Genomic DNA, 18,565 nt, shown 5'->3' with positions numbered 1-18,565 from the left:
AGTGGATATGTCCTTTGACCAAGCCACTGTTTACAATGTTAAACATTTCGATAGAAGATCCATTTTTCGCCACCAGTCACAAATCTATCCAAAAAGGGTGAAATGAGTTCGCGAGAATGGAGAAAAGAGCAGATGAGCATATGTCAACTTGGGATTTGAAGTTGCTTTCAGACAATTCATGAGGCACCCATTTTCCAAGTTTAGGAACCTTTCCAAGTTGTTGAAGACAATGACGAACAGTTGTATGGTTTGAACTAAGCTTTATTGTCAATTCTTCAACTGATAATGCAGGATTTTCTTCAAGTAATGCCTCAAGGAGCTTCTCATCAAACTCAACTGGACGTCCTGTTCGATCTTCATCTTCAAGGCTGAAATCTCCATTTCTGAATTTTGCAAACCATCTTCTGCAAGTTGTTTCATTCAAGCATTCTTTCCCATAAAATGAGTGTATGTTTCGAGTCGCTTTGGCTGAAGAGTTTCCTTTTTTTGTACTTATAAAGCATTATGTGCCTCAAATGTGCTTCATCATAGATTAGCTACTGTCATCTCAGCCTATGCACCTCAACCGGGGCTACCAGATGGTCTGAAAGACCAATTCTATGATACCCTCTTGCAAACTACCTCGTTGACGAGTGACAGGGACCTTCGCTTTGTGGCTGGAGACTTCAACGGTCATGTCGGACGTCGTGCTGGAGGCTTCCATGGCATACATGGAGGCTATGGCTTCGGTTCCCGCAACGAGGAGGGAACCAGACTGCTGGAGTTCTGTGATGCAACCGATCTTATGGTCTGCAATACCAACTTCAGGAAACCTGCCAGTCACCTAGTCACCTACCGCTCCGGCAGACACTCTAGCCAAATCGACTACATCCTCGCCAGAAATAGGGAAAGAGGGCGGCTTATAAATGCCAAAACCTACCCTGGCGAAGAATATACCCCACAACATAGATTAGTAGTTAGCGACTTTGGGATCAAGGCAAAATGGGTGCCCAGAATTAGACAGGCTTGGAGGAGAAGGGTGTGGAAGCTTAAAGACCCTGCAAACGGACAGAGACTTAGAGACAAGTTACTTGAAGCATTTAACGAAATAGAAGGGGATATAGCATCATACAACGTGGAAGACAATTGGAGATTTCTGCGGGACAACCTGTTGAAAGCCACCGACCAGATTTGTGGGTGGTGTAAGGTCCCCTCCCGACCCAGAGTAACGTGGTGGTGGAACAAGGAGGTAGACAGGGCTATTAGACAAAAGAAACAGGCTTGGAAGGACTGGAAGAACGGTGGTAGCAGGGAATTGTACCAATGTGCCAGAAGGGAGGCTAGGCGACAGGTTTATTTAGCCAGAGGGGAAGCAGATAAGGAAAGATTTGCCAATGTTCTGCGCCGTGAGGACCAAAGACTCGAGGTATTTCGTGTTGCAAGACAGTGTAGGAGAGAGAATAGTGATGTTGTAGGAGAGAAATGTGTTCGCATGGATGGTGGTACGCTTGCATTAAATGAGGATGCAAAGAAAGAGGTCTGGAGATGCCACTACGATAGATTGATTAATAAAGAGAATGAATGGGAGAAAGAGAGCCTGCCGTATGTCGACCCAATAGAGGGACCAGCTATCCGAGTTGATAGTACCAGGGTAGATAAAGCAATTAAGAGTATGAAGACCGGGAAAGCCCCCGGCCCATCAGGAATCACTGCAGAGATGCTCAAAATATCTGGCAGTGTTGGCTATAGCCTAGTCACCCGTATTACGAACCAGGTGATACACGAAGGAGTCATACCCAATGACAGGTGTAGCAGCATCATAGTCAACTGCTACAAAGGTAAAGGTGACGCTTTAGATACAAATAATTACAGAGGCATCAAGCTGTTAGATCAGGTTATGAAAGTTACAGAGAGGGTCATAGCCCAACTAATTAGGGAGCGAATCAATTTAGATAAGATGCAGTTTGGGTTTGTGCCAGGTAAAAGCACTACTGATGCCTTATTTCTAGTGAGACAGTTGCAGGAGAAATACCTAGCTAAGGATAAACCTCTGTACCTGGCTTTCGTTGACATGGAGAAAGCCTTTGACAGGGTCCCCCGATCCCTTATCTGGTGGTCAATGAGGAAACTTGGGATAGAAGAATGGTTAGTGAGAGCTGTGCGAGCCATGTACAGAGATGCTGCCAGTAAGGTGAGGGTTGGAAATGAGTACAGCAATGAATTCCGGGTAGAGGTAGGGGTTCACCAAGGTTCCGTCCTCAGCCCCCTCTTATTTACCATAGTCCTCCAGGCAATCACAGAGGAGTTCAAGACAGGTTGCCCCTGGGAGCTCCTCTATGCTGATGACCTTGCCCTAATTGCGGAGTCACTATCAGAACTAGAGGAGAAGTTTCAGGTGTGGAAGCAAGGTCTAGAATTGAAGGGCCTTAGAGTCAACCTAGCTAAAACTAAAATCCTAATAAGTAGGAAGGTAGATAAAACACAAACCCCTTCAGGTAGATGGCCCTGCTCAGTATGTAGAAAAGGAGTAGGTAGTAACTCTATAAGATGTACCCGGTGCAAGCTATGGACACATAAGAGGTGCAGCAACATCAAAGGCAGGTTAACTAGCAAGTTAGTTTTTGTTTGTGGCAGATGTTCAGGTGCAATAAAGACTGTAAACAAACAGGAAACAACTTCTATCTCATTCCAGGGTGAAAAACTAGAGGTAGTCGATAGCTTCCGCTATCTGGGCGACCAAGTTAGTAGTGGGGGTGGGTGCGCTGAAAGTGTAGCTGCTAGAATAAGAATAGCCTGGGCAAAGTTTAGAGAGCTCTTACCCCTGCTGGCAACAAAGGGACTCTCACTCAGAGTAAAAGGCAGACTGTATGACGCATGCGTACGAACAACCATGCTACATGGCAGTGAAACATGGGCTGTAACTGCTGAGGACATACGTAAGCTCGCAAGGAATGAAGCCAGTATGCTCCGTTGGATGTGTAATGTCAATGTGAATACCCGTCAGAGTGTAAGTATCTTGAGAGAAAAGCTGAACATTAGAAGCATCAGTTGTGGCGTGCAAGAGAGACGATTGCGCTGGTATGGACATGTGGTGAGAATGGATGAGGATAGCTGCGTGAAAAAGAGCCACACCCTAACAGTTGAGGGAACCCGTGGAAGAGGTAGGCCCAGGAAGACCTGGGCTGAGGTGGTGAGGCAAGACCTTCGTACATTGGGCCTCACCGAGGCGATGACTACTGACCGAGACCTTTGGAAATGTGCTGTGCGTGAGAAGACCCGGCAAGCCAAGTAAGATCGTTGCCAGTGCTCCTGGACTGGTTCTTGTGCGGGTGGCACATGAGATGCACCATTTTGAGCGTGGCCGTTGCCAGTACCGCCTGACTGGCTCCTGTAGGATTTTCGAGCGAGATCGTTGCCAGTGCCCCTGGACTGGCTTGTGCGGGTGGCACATAAAAGACACCATTTCGAGCGTGGCCGTTTTCGTGCGGGTGACTTGTAAAAGCACCCACTACACTCTCTGAGTGGTTGGCGTTAGGAAGGGCATCCAGCTGTAGAAACTCTGCCAAATCAGACTGGAGCCTGGTGTTGCCATCCGGTTTCACCAGTCCTCAGTCAAATCGTCCAACCCATGCTAGCATGGAAAGCGGACGTTAAACGATGATGATGATGATGATATATATATACACGCACACACATCTATGTATGTATATATATATATAGTTCAAAAAAACAATAATAAAGAAACAAAAAACAACAAAGTGAGGACATGATATGGATAGTATTATTGGACGCTCAGGAAGGAAAGGGAGAGTGTATGACGTTTCGGGTGTAGCCCTTCGTCGGAAAGATGGAAAGTTCGGAAAATGGAAGAACGGAGAAAGAGGAAAATGGTACCGATGCCCACGAGGTTACATGGGTTGTCCTGAAAGTTCATGCCAATTTATAGTAGCTTACCTTTCGGCTTATGTCATGAAACCACCTTAATTCTGGGAAGATGGATATTTTCAAGTTAAAGGAAAGATGGAGAGGTTTTGTGCAACAAAATGGTTCATATTTGGTTGATTAAAAATGTAATGGCAAGTATTTATTGACCTTTTTCTTTCCTTTAAAATTGGCATGAACTTTCCAGACAACCCAATATATGTATATATATATATATATATATATATAAGTCAGTAAATGGTGGGGTTGTGTTAACTGCACTTGGAGAAATGATATGAAAGGAAAAAATAATAATAAGGCAGAATACTAAACTGAAAGCATTTTTAAATATAAATGGGTGTAAAGAAGGTGAGATTCGATTTCAAACAGGTTTTAATTGCATGGTGTCTTTTCAAGATAAGAAAGGGGGGAAAAGATGTTTTTTTCAAAAAAATAATAAATATATAATACAATAAATATACCAATACATCATAGTGTCTTTAAGCTTTCGAAGTTCAGTAGTTTTCCAGCCATGCAATGAAAACCGGTTTGAAATCCAATTCAATCTTCCTCACACCCATTTATATTAAAACATGCTTTCAGTTTAACATTCTGCCTAATTATTATTTTTTTCCTTTCCTCATCATCATCATCATCATCATCATCATCATCGTCCGCTTTCCATGCTAGCATGGGTTGGACGATTTGACTGAGGACTGGTACCCTTCCTAACACCAACCACTCAGCAAAGTGGACTTAGTGCTTTTTATGTGGCACAAGCACAAGCGAGGTCAGTTGACAAACACGTACACCACACACACATACACCACACACACATACACATATACCACACACACGTACACACACAGGCACATACACACGTGCATGCACACACACAGATACCTGCATACAAACCTAATAAATGTAACCTCGTTTGTTATTTGTACTTACTGTGACATTTCAGGTAAAGAGCGTTGTTACTACAAGAGAATGGTTGAAATAATTCCAACACACGTGAAGGATGTCTACATCTGCCACATTAAGCAGTTCAAAGACCATCGTGGAATGCTCTGTGAATTATTCAACATGGTCAAATATCCAGAAGAAATAAGAAAACACTTCCCAATTCAACAGATTACTTGGGTGACCAATAGAAAAGTGAGAACTACATTTACACATTTATACACCCATGCATAGAGGCTATATTTTGTGTGACAATGATCACTCTGTTCTCTCTCTCTCTCTCTCTCTCTCTCTCTCTCTCTCTCTCTCTACCTCTCTCTCTCTCTCCCGCACACACACACTGTATAACAATATTTCTTTAATGTTTTATTTTCCCAGTTTGCCCATCGTGGACTCCATATAGCTGCTTACTCAAAACTCTTAACCTGCATCAAAGGTTCAGTTTACGATGTGGTTGTTGACACGCGACCAGACTCCAGCACTTACCTACAATGGGTAGGTGTAACTCTGAGTGAAGAGAATGGGTACCAGCTACTCGTACCCCCTGACTGTGGACATGGTTACCTAGCCCTGGAGGAGGGCTGTGCAGTTGTCTACTGCCAGGTAAGCTTTCTATTTTCTTTGCTAAATTCCATTATTCATATCATGTTTATGCGAACAAGATGAGCATACCGACTAAGTTGTAGATTGTGAGTTCAAATCTGTTGATGCATATTACTCCTTACATGGGTCTATGCAGAACACTTGTGAAAAGCAGGGACCAAACTATCAGGAAAGGTTCAGCCTAAGCCCACACTCTATCAATCATCTTGGTGTGATTTGCGATTGGATTTCAATTCTTTATTGTTCTGAGTTCAAATGCCACCAACGTTGACTTTGCTTTCATGTTTTTGGGGGTTAATAAATAAAGTACCAGTCAAGTACTAGAGTCGATGTAATTCACTAACACCTTTCTCCCTAAAATTGTTGGTCTGGTGCCAAAATTTGAAACTTTTATATGCCATTGTGTCTGAACTATAGAATGTGAAATGATCAACTGGACAAAGTTACTGGTATGGATAATCAAGTCAAGGCCTTGTTAATTTACATGTGAATATTACAGTGTCATCAAATATCATAAACTTCATTGAATGTGTATTAGACAATTCACTGTCACACACACATGTTCACACATACATACAAGAAGGTGCTGAAAAGTTCCTGGGTTTAAGGGCATTGTGAAAGTCTTAGTTGGAAGCCCAACTTTACGAGTTCTTTTATAGGTCTTAGAAAAACTGAAGGACCACTGCAATATGTGTGTGAATCTGAGAAGGGAACACGTTAGATAAAGGCTATAGTAGAAGACACTTGCCCAAGGTGCCACATAGTGGGACTGAACCCAGAACTCTGCAATGTGTGTGTGTGGAATGGCTTGTTTATTCGTCCAAACATGCCACAAGCATATTTGAACTGGTAATAACATTGCATTTATATAAATATCATTGCTTAGTGCTCCTACACCAGAACTATGTGATTGGGAAGCAAGCTTCTTGTCACAAAACCACCCCTGCACCTATATGCATGTACCATGTTTTTCTTTTCTTATAATATTTTTACATTTTAACTTTCCATGATTTAAAATTTTTAAAAATATTTTCTAGGGTGGATGTTTCCTGCCGTCAGTTCCTGAAAAATCTGTCCATTTGTTTGACAAAGCTGTATCAATTGACTGGCCTTTTATTGAGCAGAAAAACAATTTTCTGATATCAGAGAAAGACTCAAAAGTGCCCTTCTTAAATGTGGATATAGAAAAATTTAAACCCAATCGCAAAAGAATTCTGATTATTTCTTCAAAAGGTCAAGGTGAGTGATTCTCTGAAAGGTCAAATGGAGTAAGGTGACTCTCTTTAACCTCTTGAAATACACATTTTTTTTTCAAATTTCCGTGAAAAAAAAATTTTTTAATTATTTATTTTTAATCTGTATATAAGGAAAAATAACGAAAAATTATTTTGGATCACTTATGATTTATTATGAAGTTACTGAGAGATATGATGGTTACTGAAAATAATTAATGATAGAAAAGCGGAATAACATCATGAACGAAGTATTTCAGGTAAGAAATAAGTGACAGGTACCTTGGAGTACAATCAACGTATATTTTCGTTCAAATATATATTTACTAGACATCTCTGAATGAAAATATACAGGATAATATGTTAAGAGGTTAAAGGTCAATGATGAGATTGAGATTCTCTTTAAAGGTCAAAATATGTCACTGTAATGTGGTCAGTGGTTATACCTTAGAAGGTCTGGAACCAACAGACCTCGAAACTAGAAAGAGGTGAGTTTTTAAAGCTGATGGTAGGTTCAAATGGAGTTTAGAACTGACTGTCTCATGTGATTTATTTGGAGGCTGCGATTGGTTAGTTTGCATATTGAAATGCGATAGAGTAAGAGACAAATTGCGCCAATACCAACCAATCACAGTGGTGGACACATCGGGGTCGAAAGCAGTGCCCAAAGGTTAGCTGTTACCTGCTACGTTCATATGTATGTATATATAATAGAGGGATCTTTTTTAAAACGGGGGCCACATTTTTCATTAACGAAACACTTTGAAACTTGGAACACTGGTAGAATGTGTCATAAAAAACATCTTTTTCTCTTAGTCTTCTTAAAAAAAAAAAGAAATCCATAAATTATTCCATGTTAAAGTTGTCGTATTTCTGTAATTTCAACCAATCACTGACGTCCATTCAGCCGATATACATTAAGTGCCGACTACATAAACAAACGATTCTGAAACAATTAACCCTAACTCTAACCCTAACCCTAACCCTAGGGTTAGGGTTAGGATTAGGGTTAAAGCAAATTTAAAATGAAAAAAGCAAATAAAACGAAGAATCGTTTGTTTATGTAGTTGGCACTTAATGTATATTGGCTGAATGGACGTCAGTGATTGGTTGAAATTATCAAAATAACGCAATTTTTTACATGAAATAAATTCGAATACAAAAATATTTTTCTGTTCTATAACACAAAATAGATAAGTATACGAAGTTTGAAAGTCTTTCCGTACCAAAAACACTACGTAAAACATTAATGAAAAATGTGGCCCCCGTTTTAAAAAAGATCCTAATAGAGAAAGGAAGTTCATTATGCTTCACTGCAAACTTATTGGCACTCAGTTGCTAAAAGAAAAGGACATCTTTCAATCTTTGTTTAACACTGTCACTATTTTTCCAAATCTTGCTGCATTTCATACAGGATTTTCGCTCTTCCAAAGTCAACTTGGTGCATAACTTGAACTATCCTTTTTCGATTGTACATTTTAGCCTGAAAAGTTTGACTTGTATGCTAGAAAATCACAGTAATCAATTACAAGCTTGATACGAAATGCTCCAGCATGGCCCGCAATCCAATGACTGAAATTAGTAATACAATGAAAGAGCGGTTAGAATGTGCAATGTTACATACTTAAATTGCTCCGTACAATAATTCTACCTTTGTTTCTAGTTGGACAACTATTCTTCAGGAAACTAACAGAATTAAGTGACAAGTATGTTGTTATTGGGACTTGCTACTCCAAAGATGAACCTCAACTTTATAAATTCGATTTGAAAACGGCAGCAAAGTAGGTTTCAGTTATTTTCTTTTAACTTTTATAAGGAATATTCTAAAAGAATATGTAACTGAACTTATATTGAGTGCTCTATTATTTTGAGCAAATATATATATAAATGTGTTTTTATATTATTAATAAATTCATAAAATTATCAATAATATTCATGCTTAATTACGCATAAATTTTTATATGCATTTATATTCACATGTATCTTTATCTACATTCATAGTTCTCAGCTGTTGTTTGTCTTTTTTCTTACTCGTTTCACTCAGACTGTGATCGTGTTGGGGGCACTCTTTTAAAGAATTTTCAGTCGAATGTATTGAACTCAGTTGTTTTTTTAAAGCCTGGTACTTACTTTATTAGAATCTGTTGCCAAACTGCTAAGTTATGGGATTGTCAAACAGCAGAGGGGGGTTGTACACAAACACAATGACACACATCCGCTGAAGACATGATAGATCGTTGACCTAACACCATTCAATTTTTTTTCTCCGTGTTTTTCTCCTTGTTTTCTCCGTATTCTTTCTGTTGAAGAGCGTAGCTCGAAACGTTAAAGACATTCTGTATTCCCGAGCATCAAACTAATACATCCTTTTGTTGTTTACACCACCTGTCCTCGTCTGTTGTTGTTTTTTTTCGTACATTCTCCCTCCTATATATATATATATATATATATATATATACGATGGACTTCTTTCAGTTTCCATCTACCAAATCCACTCACAAGGAGGGGAACTTTCTAAGTACAATCCCATGGTCATCCATGACCGAAGGGGTTCTTTACCCTATTTTGTGGTTATGAGATAACAGAGATGGTGGTATGTGTAAGCAGAGATGATGACAATGATGGTAGTGGTGGTGGTTGTGGTAACAATCCAACTACCTGTTGTATTGCTGGTAACAATACTCTAATTCACTAATCTCCAATGTGTCTTCATTACAGGGACCCAGCATATGTGGATCTGCTTTTGGATGCCTGCAAACCCCATGTGGTCATTGTATGTGGGGCCATGACCAATGTAAACTTGTGCGAATCGGAAACAGAGTTGGTTTGTTGCAGATTTTTTTCATTGTTGTTAAATTGCTGTTGTTATGGATTTGGGTTTTGTTGTTGTTGTTGCTGTTAAGATATTTTCTTATCCATGTTCCTTAACCCAACATCAGACCTTTGATTAAAGATGTTCTAGTGGCATAGAGAAGGGAGGCTGATATGCATGGGCAACTGCTGATCATCCATAAACAACCTTGCCCAGACTTGTACCTTGGAGGGGAACTTTCTAAATGGAATCCCATGGTCATTCATGACCAAAGGGGTTCTTTATCCTATTTGGTGGTTATGATGACAAAGATGGTGCTATGTGTCAGCAGAGATGCTGGCAGTGGTGGTGGTGTGACCATCCCATTTTCCATTTCAGACATGGTGTATCAAGGAATACATGACCTAATGTGTTCTTTTTTATTGTTTAGTTCCGATTCAGCTTTCATCCCTGATCTCGCAGAACTATGGCTGAAAAAGTTCCAAATATGACCATCCCATCTTTTTTATTGTTGTTGAAATATTTTTTGTCCTTGTTGCTTAACCCGCACATCAGACCTTTGATCAAAGATGTTCCAGCCATGACCATCCCATCTTTCATTTCAGACATAGTGCATCTAGGAATACATGGTCTAATGTGTTCTTCCTTGTCATTTAGTCCCGATTCAGCCATGACCCCTGAGCCAGACCTATGACTGAAAAAGTTCCAAATATGACCATTCCATCTTTTTTTTTTTTTTTTTTTCAGACATCAATGTTTTGAAACTGACCTATTTTCCATTACATTTCAGACAGATTTGGTGCTGAGTTTTGAAGCAGAAATATCGTTATAGCAAATATTCTGCTCAATACCACAGATTTGCTTGTTACTTGCTTGACCATAACCACTTGAGCATGTCCCTTAGTGGCTGACAATATGTGCATTTCTGATCATGAACAGGAGTAGTAGGGGAGGGGGAATCATCATAGCCATGTATTGAGAGGGATTCTTTGGGGTTTGAATAAATGTAATAAAAGCAAAGTTTGAAGGAAACATTAGCCGTTTTTCACACTTTCTAGGGGTTAACAAATAGGAAATAACAGTTGGTACCCAAGGACAAAAATCGTGTTACACAATATAATCAGCTGTTTAATTAGTCATTCAGTCAATAATCAACCAGCTAACTTGGTCAAAGTCCTTTATGATCCCTTCCATCAATCACTTTATAATCCTTTCCTGTAATCCCCTTTACCTTTCCCCATATTTTCCCTAATTCATGTTCATTCTTCTAATACCTTGCTCTTCATGTTTGTTCATTGCAGGCTTATCTTATTAACCGAGACAGTATTGAACAGTTAGGGAAACAAACCAAAAAGCATGGTGCCAAGTTGATCTTCTTCTCAACCAATTATATCTTCAGTGACCCTCTCAAACCAGATTTACCCCAAGACAGAATCGATATGTTAGGTTAGTATTTAGATCTATACCTTCTTAAGTAAAAGTAAAGTTCCTTTCCGAGTCATATAGACTCATAGGGCTGGTTTCTCGGTTTCCATGGCGTATATATGCCCCACCTGGATGGTCTGTCACAGGGTTATTCATTTTTGCCAACTGAGTGGACTGGAGCAACGTGAAATGAAGTGTTTTTACTGAAGAACACAACACGTCATCCACTCTGGAAATCGAAACCTCAAGCTTACAATCATGAGTCCAACACCTTAGCCACTAAGCCATGTGCCTGTACCCATACCTTCATAGATTGCATTAATTTCTTGGTAATATTGTCATTGTGGAGGCACATGGCTTAGTGGTTAAGGTGTTGGACTCCTGATCATAAGATTGTGGTTTCAATTCCTGGACCAAGCGATGCATTGTGTTCTTGAGTGAAACACTTCATTTAACATTGCACCCAGTCCAATCAGTTGGTAGAATTGACTAATACTCTGACAGACTTATATCCCATTCAGGAAGGAATATAAATGTCACAGAAAAAACAGGAAACCAGCCCTATGATTCATCATCATCATCATTGTTTAATGTCCATCTTCCATGCATGCATGGGTAGGATGATTGACAGGAGCTGGCCAGGTAGAAGACTACCCCAGGCTACTGTGTCTGTTTTGGCAGGGTTTTTATGGCTGGATGCCCTTCCTAACACCAACCACTGTGTAGCACCTACTATAGCCTTGGGCTGACCAAAGCCTTGTGAGTGGACTTGATTGATGGAAACTGAAAGAAGCCCACTGTGTATGTGTGTGTGTGTTTCTGTCTGTGATGTCTCCCCCACCACTGCTTGACAACCGATGCTGGTGTGTTTATGTTCCTGTAACTTAGCAGCTTGGCAAAAGAGACTGATACAATAAATACCAGGCTTTAGAAAACAAGTACTGGGATCATTTCTTCAAAGCAGTGCTCCAGCATGGTCACAGTCTAATGGCTGAAACAGGTAGAAAACAAAAATTTATGTTTCAAACATTGAATTCTGATGGAAGGTTTTAACTGAGATCCCTTTAAAACTGGGAATTTCTATCATGGGACCAACGGTGGGTTCAGGCTGGTTGGTATCAAACAGGTTAACTAATATTTGATATTCCTGTGATTTCTTTGTAGCTAATGATGTTGGTATAAAGGAAGATGCACGTCCCAACTGTGTGAACATCTATGGTAAATCTAAGCTGGATTCTGAGAAAGTATTCCAAGATAATGACACTAATGTTTTAATTATACGCACTTCGGTGAGTATGGGGTAAACATTACATATCTTTCTCTTTAAGACACAACTGGGGATTGAAGATATGTACAGGGTGATTGAAAAGTAATTCCCTATTTTAAAATACTTATAGATTGTTTATTAATTGTAATTTTTTTCTCAAATTTTTTGTGTTTGGTTTTTGAAGTATGAGCATTTATTCTTTAATTATATTGCTCATGTCATTAACAAATAACGGACTGCCCACTTTCCCAGGAGAGGGATGGGTCATTGTTGTCTGCATAAGTGGCCAGCCAGAAGTCCCAACTTAACACCCTGTGACTTCTTTCTTTGGGGTTGGTTAAAGGAACAAGTCTACTGTACCAAACCAAAGACTTTGGAAGAACTTGAAGGGCAAATATGAGAAGTTATGTCTTCTATCACACAAGATTTTCTGGTGAGATCTGTTGGTGCAACTCTTGGGCGACTCAAGAAGCTGGTGGCGACATCTGGAGCCCAAATCAAATTTTAAAGAAAACCTCATACTAAAAGTTTTCCTTTCATAACCACTGACGTGTTATGTAAGTAATAATTGCGTTAATTTGCGTTAATGGCAAAACCTGGTCTACGATTAATTCTTTATTTTGTATATTTTCATTTGTCTTTCTCGTTTATATTCTGGTGTGGGCTGAATTATTCTGGAAAACATTTCTTTTGTGGTTTGATCGTAGATGGTCTATTTCTAGCATAATGGATGTCCACTTAGTCGTCATCCCTTCTTATACGTATGTAATACAATTTTTCTGAATTTTCAGATTTTTCTTTATGCTAGACCACTGGTTTTAAATTGGTGTTAATTAAATTAATATTCAATTTATCTATATGTATATATATCCCTCTCTCTCTCTCTCTCTTTCGGAGAGAGGCACAAACACATACACAGACATATATACACACGGCAGTAACTTCCGCCTACCAAATTCAATCGCAAAGCTTCGCAGGATGTGTGTGTGTGTGTGTACATGAATGTAATTAAGCACATCCTCAAATTAGCACGCATGTCGCTCCAATTTTAGGAGGACATTCGTCATGACCCTAGCTGCATTTTTGTCAACTTATTTTTCCGCGAATAGCAGTAAAAATAAATTTTCAACCAAAACTTTTAACAATTTTCAAGTTAGATAAATCCACCATTATTTACAACGGAGCTATGTCCCCTTCTAGGGACGAGTAAGTTTTTTAAGACTTTTGTTTTTTATTTTTCCATCGATGTTTTGTTGATATACGGACACACATACGAATATGTATTTAATGTGTCTTTCTTGCTTTAAGAAAGAAGTTTGTGTGATTTAAGGGAGGTTTAACTATTATTTCTAGCAAAATTGAGCAAACATTTATTAATGAGATATGTTGTTGTTTGTTGCCAAGATTTTAATGTGATTTGATGTGACTTTTCCAGGGTGTATATGGACATGATAGCAGAAAAAGGAATTTTGTGTACCAAGTTATAGGGAATCTTCTGGCTGGGAATAAGATGACGCTGCTTACAGATGAAGTAAAATTCCATATTCTTCATTTTAAACTACCTTTTTTTTTAAAGTTTTCATTTGTTAATTTATAAATTAGACTTGATTAGAATTATCGTATTCTTTTATCTGTTTCAGGCATTTAACTGCAGCCATGCTGGAGCACTGCCTTTAGTCAAACAAATCGACCCCATGACTTATTCTTTGTAAGCCTAGTACTTATCCTATCGGTCTTTTTTGCCGAACTGCTAAGTTACGGGGACGTAAACACACCCACATCAGTTGTCAAGCAATGGTAGGGAGACAAACACAGACACACACACACACACAGACACACACACACAGACACACACACACACACACACACACATACATACACACATATACGACTGGCTTTTTTTAGTTTCCGTCTGCCAAATCCACGCTCAGAAAGCTTTGGTCGGCCTGAGGCTATAATAGAAGACACTTGCCCAAGGTGCCACGCAGTGGGACTGAAACGGAACCGTGTGGTTGGTAAGCAAGCTACTTACCACACAACCACTCCTGTGCCTATATATGTGTTTTTTTTTTTTCTGGGGGGGTTTTTTGCAATTGAAATTTAATGGTTCTAATGGACTTGATGCTGTTTAATGAATTATCAACTCTTGGGATAATAATAATAATAATATTATTATTTACTGTGATGAGGAAGAGATATCTTATGGTACAGAGAGTGACAAACTTCTACTTAACATTTTAATGACACAATAATTTATTCCATTTTATAAACTGTTTGTAGTTACTGTTTACTGGTTACAGACCATCACTAGTTTTCTTGGCTTCTATTGTTTCACTTCTATTTAATATTTGTTCATTATTTGCTTATGAACTAATTATGGAAACTATGCTGATATATAAACCTAATACTTAAAAATTTGACCATAGCAGGCAAATCTGTGTAACTGCTGATATACAGAGGTAATGATCAAAATATCCTTTGGTTGGAAAGTCTACATGAATTCAACCAGTTTATATTACCCAGACACTGAATATATTTAATTCTTGGAAGTGAGATTGTGAAGATTGAGAAATGTTGAACATGTTCCAACTTAACCCTTTAGCATTCAAATTATTCTGTCGAGCTTAAAGCTTAATTATTCTAATTGGTTTGAATTAATCATGCATTATCTTGCTACTTCTAGATTTCAATGATGTGACAGTATATTTTTAGAATGTCATTGTATGGTAGATGTGAGAGGTTAGATCTGGCCAGTTTGAACATAAAACATATAGAATATTTGGGTGTGATATGACTAGTTTAAATGCTAAAGGGTTAACTGTAAAAAAAAAAAAATAAAACCATTAAGAAGTATGGAAAATATAAAGATAAAGCTTTATCAGTCATGCATCCTATAAAACATGTATTTGCTTATTTATATGTCCATTTGTTCATAGATCCAATGTCCAGTTTACAGTGAGGATTTGTGTAGGGCCACACTTGAGCTGATGGAGAAAAACTGTTCAGGAATCTACCACGTTGTAGGACCAGAGGCATTCAACAAATACACATTTGGTGTGAAGATTGTAAGTTGGTACATTTTATTTAAAAACATTCTAATATGGTACTATTGGTGTAGACACAATACTTTTTCTGCTCTCATAAATGAACTCTTCATATATATATATATATATATGTATGTATATATTATAGAGGCAGATAGATAGATGGAATGATGTGTCATTTAATAATGCCTTGTGATAAATGGCTTTTGTTTTTACCTTGATGGTTTACTTGATCTATTATTGAGTAAAAGATTTATCTTTCACTAATTTCAGGCTGAACTCTTCAATGTTGATACTTCATTGTTAGTTCCAATGTCATCAGAAGAACTCAAATTACCTGCCAAAAGGCCGTATTTTGCAGCATTGTCCACAGCAAAATTTCGGTAAGTATAACACCCAAAACAGTTATATTCAGTAATAATAATAATAATAATAATAGGATAAATTGATAGAGAAAGAAATGACAGAAAAGTTTAAGGTAGAGTACTTGCACAGATTGAGACTGATCCTTAAAGTGATATAAGTATATATAATTGTTTTATATAATTGTATAAGTATATATAATTGTTTTATTTCTATTTTTAGCAAAGAATTCCCAGAATTCAAGTTCCATAATGTATCTGCCGCTGTTGAGGATTGGCAAACTAAACAAATGAAGGGTAGAAATATCTTGTCTGATTTCTAATAAGTCCTTTAAAGAGAAAGGAAATAAAGATATATTGATGAATATTAATGAAATGAAACTTGATACTTCATTTGAAGCAGTTTTTCAGGGTACTTTGTATTATATATAAGGGTGTGTGGAAAAGTTCCCGGCTTTAAGGTTACTGGGAAAGGCCTGGTTAGAGGTCTAACCTTCCGATGCCTTTTATAATGCCAAGAACTTTTCAGCACCCCCTTGTATTTTGGGGAGATTCAGTGGTACACATATCCAAGATGTGCAAGTTATTTGTTTACAAGGTCACTTTAAAAAAAAATCATTTAATTGGGGTTTGTTAGAAATGAGGTCATGAGAGGATTGGCATAACAATCAAATGTGATTGATATGAGAGGAAAAATTATATCCATTGCCAAAGAATTTCCCATTTCTGTCCATCCCAGTATTCTTAATGTTAAGTCACGCATAACAATACAGAGAATAGAGTTACCAGATATAGAAGCCTGTCATATATGTATGTATGTGTGTATGTATGTATGCATGTATGTACTTGTGTGTGTGTTTGTGTTTGTCCTCCCACCATCACTTATATCATTTATAAAAGCAGACATGGGCAGTCTGCAGTGAGCAGAACCTTCTGAACAGCATGGCTAATGAAAAATTATTTCAAATTTTTCAGTAGTATGGCCCATCTCATGATGTGCCATATCTCCTGTTGCCTGCTTCTCATAAAAGCTTGCCCATGCCTGATAAAGGGTCATTTATAAAAAGGTCATTTATATTATAATTAAAATTACAATTTTATAGTATGCAATTATTTGTATACATATGCCATGGGTATATGGCGTAGTGGTTAACAGTGCGAGCTACTAACCCCAAGATTCTGAGTTCGATTCCAAGCAGTAACCTGAATAATAATACCTTTGGAATGAGAACCCAGGTTTGAAATTTCTCCAAGACACCTGATGGAGGACTGACATCCTGTATTTTCTTTTACTGAAAGCCAGAAACTTTTCAGCACACCCTCATATACAAAGCTATTTGTATACAAATTCACAATTTTAAAGAAGTGCATTTATATTCTAATTTGGTTTTCCCAATCTTTGGTTTTTTGTTTCCATGGATTAAAATAATTAAATAAGTAAATGACTTTTGTTGTTGATGATTATTTCAAGCAGGATACCTCATCATCTCTATTGTGACATTAATTATCTCCTCTAAGTTTCTCTCTGTCTTCTTATTGTGAGCACTCATTCAAATGTCAGTTGCATCACACACAGTTACTAAACTATGTTATATTATAATTTAAATTACAATTTTATAATATGCAATTATTTGTTAATTATTTGTTAAACAGCTTGAAAAATGAAGTAAAAAATTAATATTGCAGCCAGTGGCTGTGTGGTAAGAAGCTTGCTTCCCAAGCACATGGTTCAGGGTTCAGTTCCAGTGTGTGGCACCTTGGGTAAGTATCTTCTAGTATAGCCTTGGGCCAACCAAATCCTTGTGAGTGTATCTGGTAGATGAAAACTGAAAGAAGCCCATTGTATAAATGTATAAACTGTGGTTTGTGTTTGTCCCTCCCACTTGACAACCTGTGTTGATGTGTTTACGTTCGTTCGTATTCAGCAAAAAGCAGTTCAGCAAAAAGATAATAATAGAATAAGTACCAGAGTTTTAAAAAAATTGGTCCTGGGGTCAATTCATTTGACTAAAGTTTTCTTCGAGGCAGTGCCCCAGCATGGCCACAGTCGAATGATTGAAACAAATTAAAAGGTAAAAGAAGTTATGTAATATAGAAACAAGATAACTTATCTTGTCTTTTACTACTTTTACTTGGTCAGCATTTGCACTAAAAGTACATTAATTCCCGACTATTTTGAGAAAATAAAACACTAAAGCACAAAAGCAGAATTGGGGTTTGTTAGAAATGAGGTCATGAGAGGATTGGCATAACAATCATATGTAATTGATATGAGAGGATTGGCATAACAATCATATGTAATTGATATGAGAGGAAAAATTATATCCATCCCAGTATTCTTAATGTTAAGTCACGCATAACAATACAGAGAATAGAGTTACCAGATATAGAAGCCTGTCATATATGTATGTATGTATGCATGTATGTACTTGTGTGTGTGTTTGTGTTTGTCCTCCCACCATCACTTGACAACTGATGTTGGTGTGTTTACATTCCTGTAACTAAGCGGTTCAGCAAAAGAGACCAATAGGATAAGTACTAGGCTTACAAAGAATAAGTCCTGGGGTCGATTTGTTTGACTAAAGGCGGTGCTCCAGCATGGCCACAGTCAAATGACTGAAACAAGTAAAAGAACAAAAGAAAGAAGAAATGTAAGCATTTTATACATAAAGCACAGCCGTACATATACATTCATACAGACCTGCTTGCATGTATACATACACACATACATATATATATACTTGGATTTACTCCAAGTCACAATACTGCAGTGATCATCATGAGATGTGCATCAGTTTAACCCTTTAGCATTCAGATTGATTTATCAAATATAATGCTTGTTTATCTACATTGTTTTAAAATTACATATTATCCTGTAGCTTCAAGATTTTGAAGATATGATCATTTATTTTTTGAACGACATTGTAGGGTAAGTGGGAGAGGCTCGATCTGGCCAG

The 18,565-nt window shown here is 37.9% G+C and overlaps 1 protein-coding gene across 4 annotated transcripts in view; it reads left to right on the top strand.

Moving 5' to 3' along the window:
* LOC106881583 (methionine adenosyltransferase 2 subunit beta) overlaps nucleotides 1-17,050 on the top strand; it is a 20,411-nt gene extending 3,361 nt beyond the window's left edge. For 2 of the 4 annotated variants that reach the window (XM_089342444.1, XM_089342446.1), the window contains exons 2-12: nucleotides 4,865-5,058; nucleotides 5,242-5,466; nucleotides 6,504-6,705; nucleotides 8,362-8,479; nucleotides 9,417-9,522; nucleotides 10,812-10,956; nucleotides 12,100-12,224; nucleotides 13,638-13,733; nucleotides 15,139-15,267; nucleotides 15,520-15,629; nucleotides 15,832-17,050. In XM_089342444.1, the coding sequence (XP_089198570.1) occupies nucleotides 4,865-5,058; nucleotides 5,242-5,466; nucleotides 6,504-6,705; nucleotides 8,362-8,479; nucleotides 9,417-9,522; nucleotides 10,812-10,956; nucleotides 12,100-12,224; nucleotides 13,638-13,733; nucleotides 15,139-15,267; nucleotides 15,520-15,629; nucleotides 15,832-15,931 (1,550 nt within the window). In that variant the 3' untranslated portion in view covers nucleotides 15,932-17,050. Of the gene's footprint in view, nucleotides 1-4,473; nucleotides 4,691-4,864; nucleotides 5,059-5,241; nucleotides 5,467-6,503; nucleotides 6,706-8,361; nucleotides 8,480-9,416; nucleotides 9,523-10,811; nucleotides 10,957-12,099; nucleotides 12,225-13,637; nucleotides 13,734-15,138; nucleotides 15,268-15,519; nucleotides 15,630-15,831 lie in introns of those variants that run through there. The other 2 variants (XM_089342445.1, XM_089342447.1) reach the window with 2 other exon arrangements.
* The last annotated feature ends 1,515 nt before the right edge of the window (nucleotides 17,051-18,565 follow it).

The sequence above is a fragment of the Octopus bimaculoides genome, chromosome 26, assembly GCF_046866305.1.
Source record: "Octopus bimaculoides isolate indiv1 chromosome 26, ASM4686630v1, whole genome shotgun sequence".
NCBI classification, from domain to species: Eukaryota; Metazoa; Mollusca; class Cephalopoda; order Octopoda; family Octopodidae; genus Octopus; species Octopus bimaculoides.
Note: the sequence above shows the minus strand (reverse complement) of the source record. Positions and strands in the feature narration are given on the sequence as shown.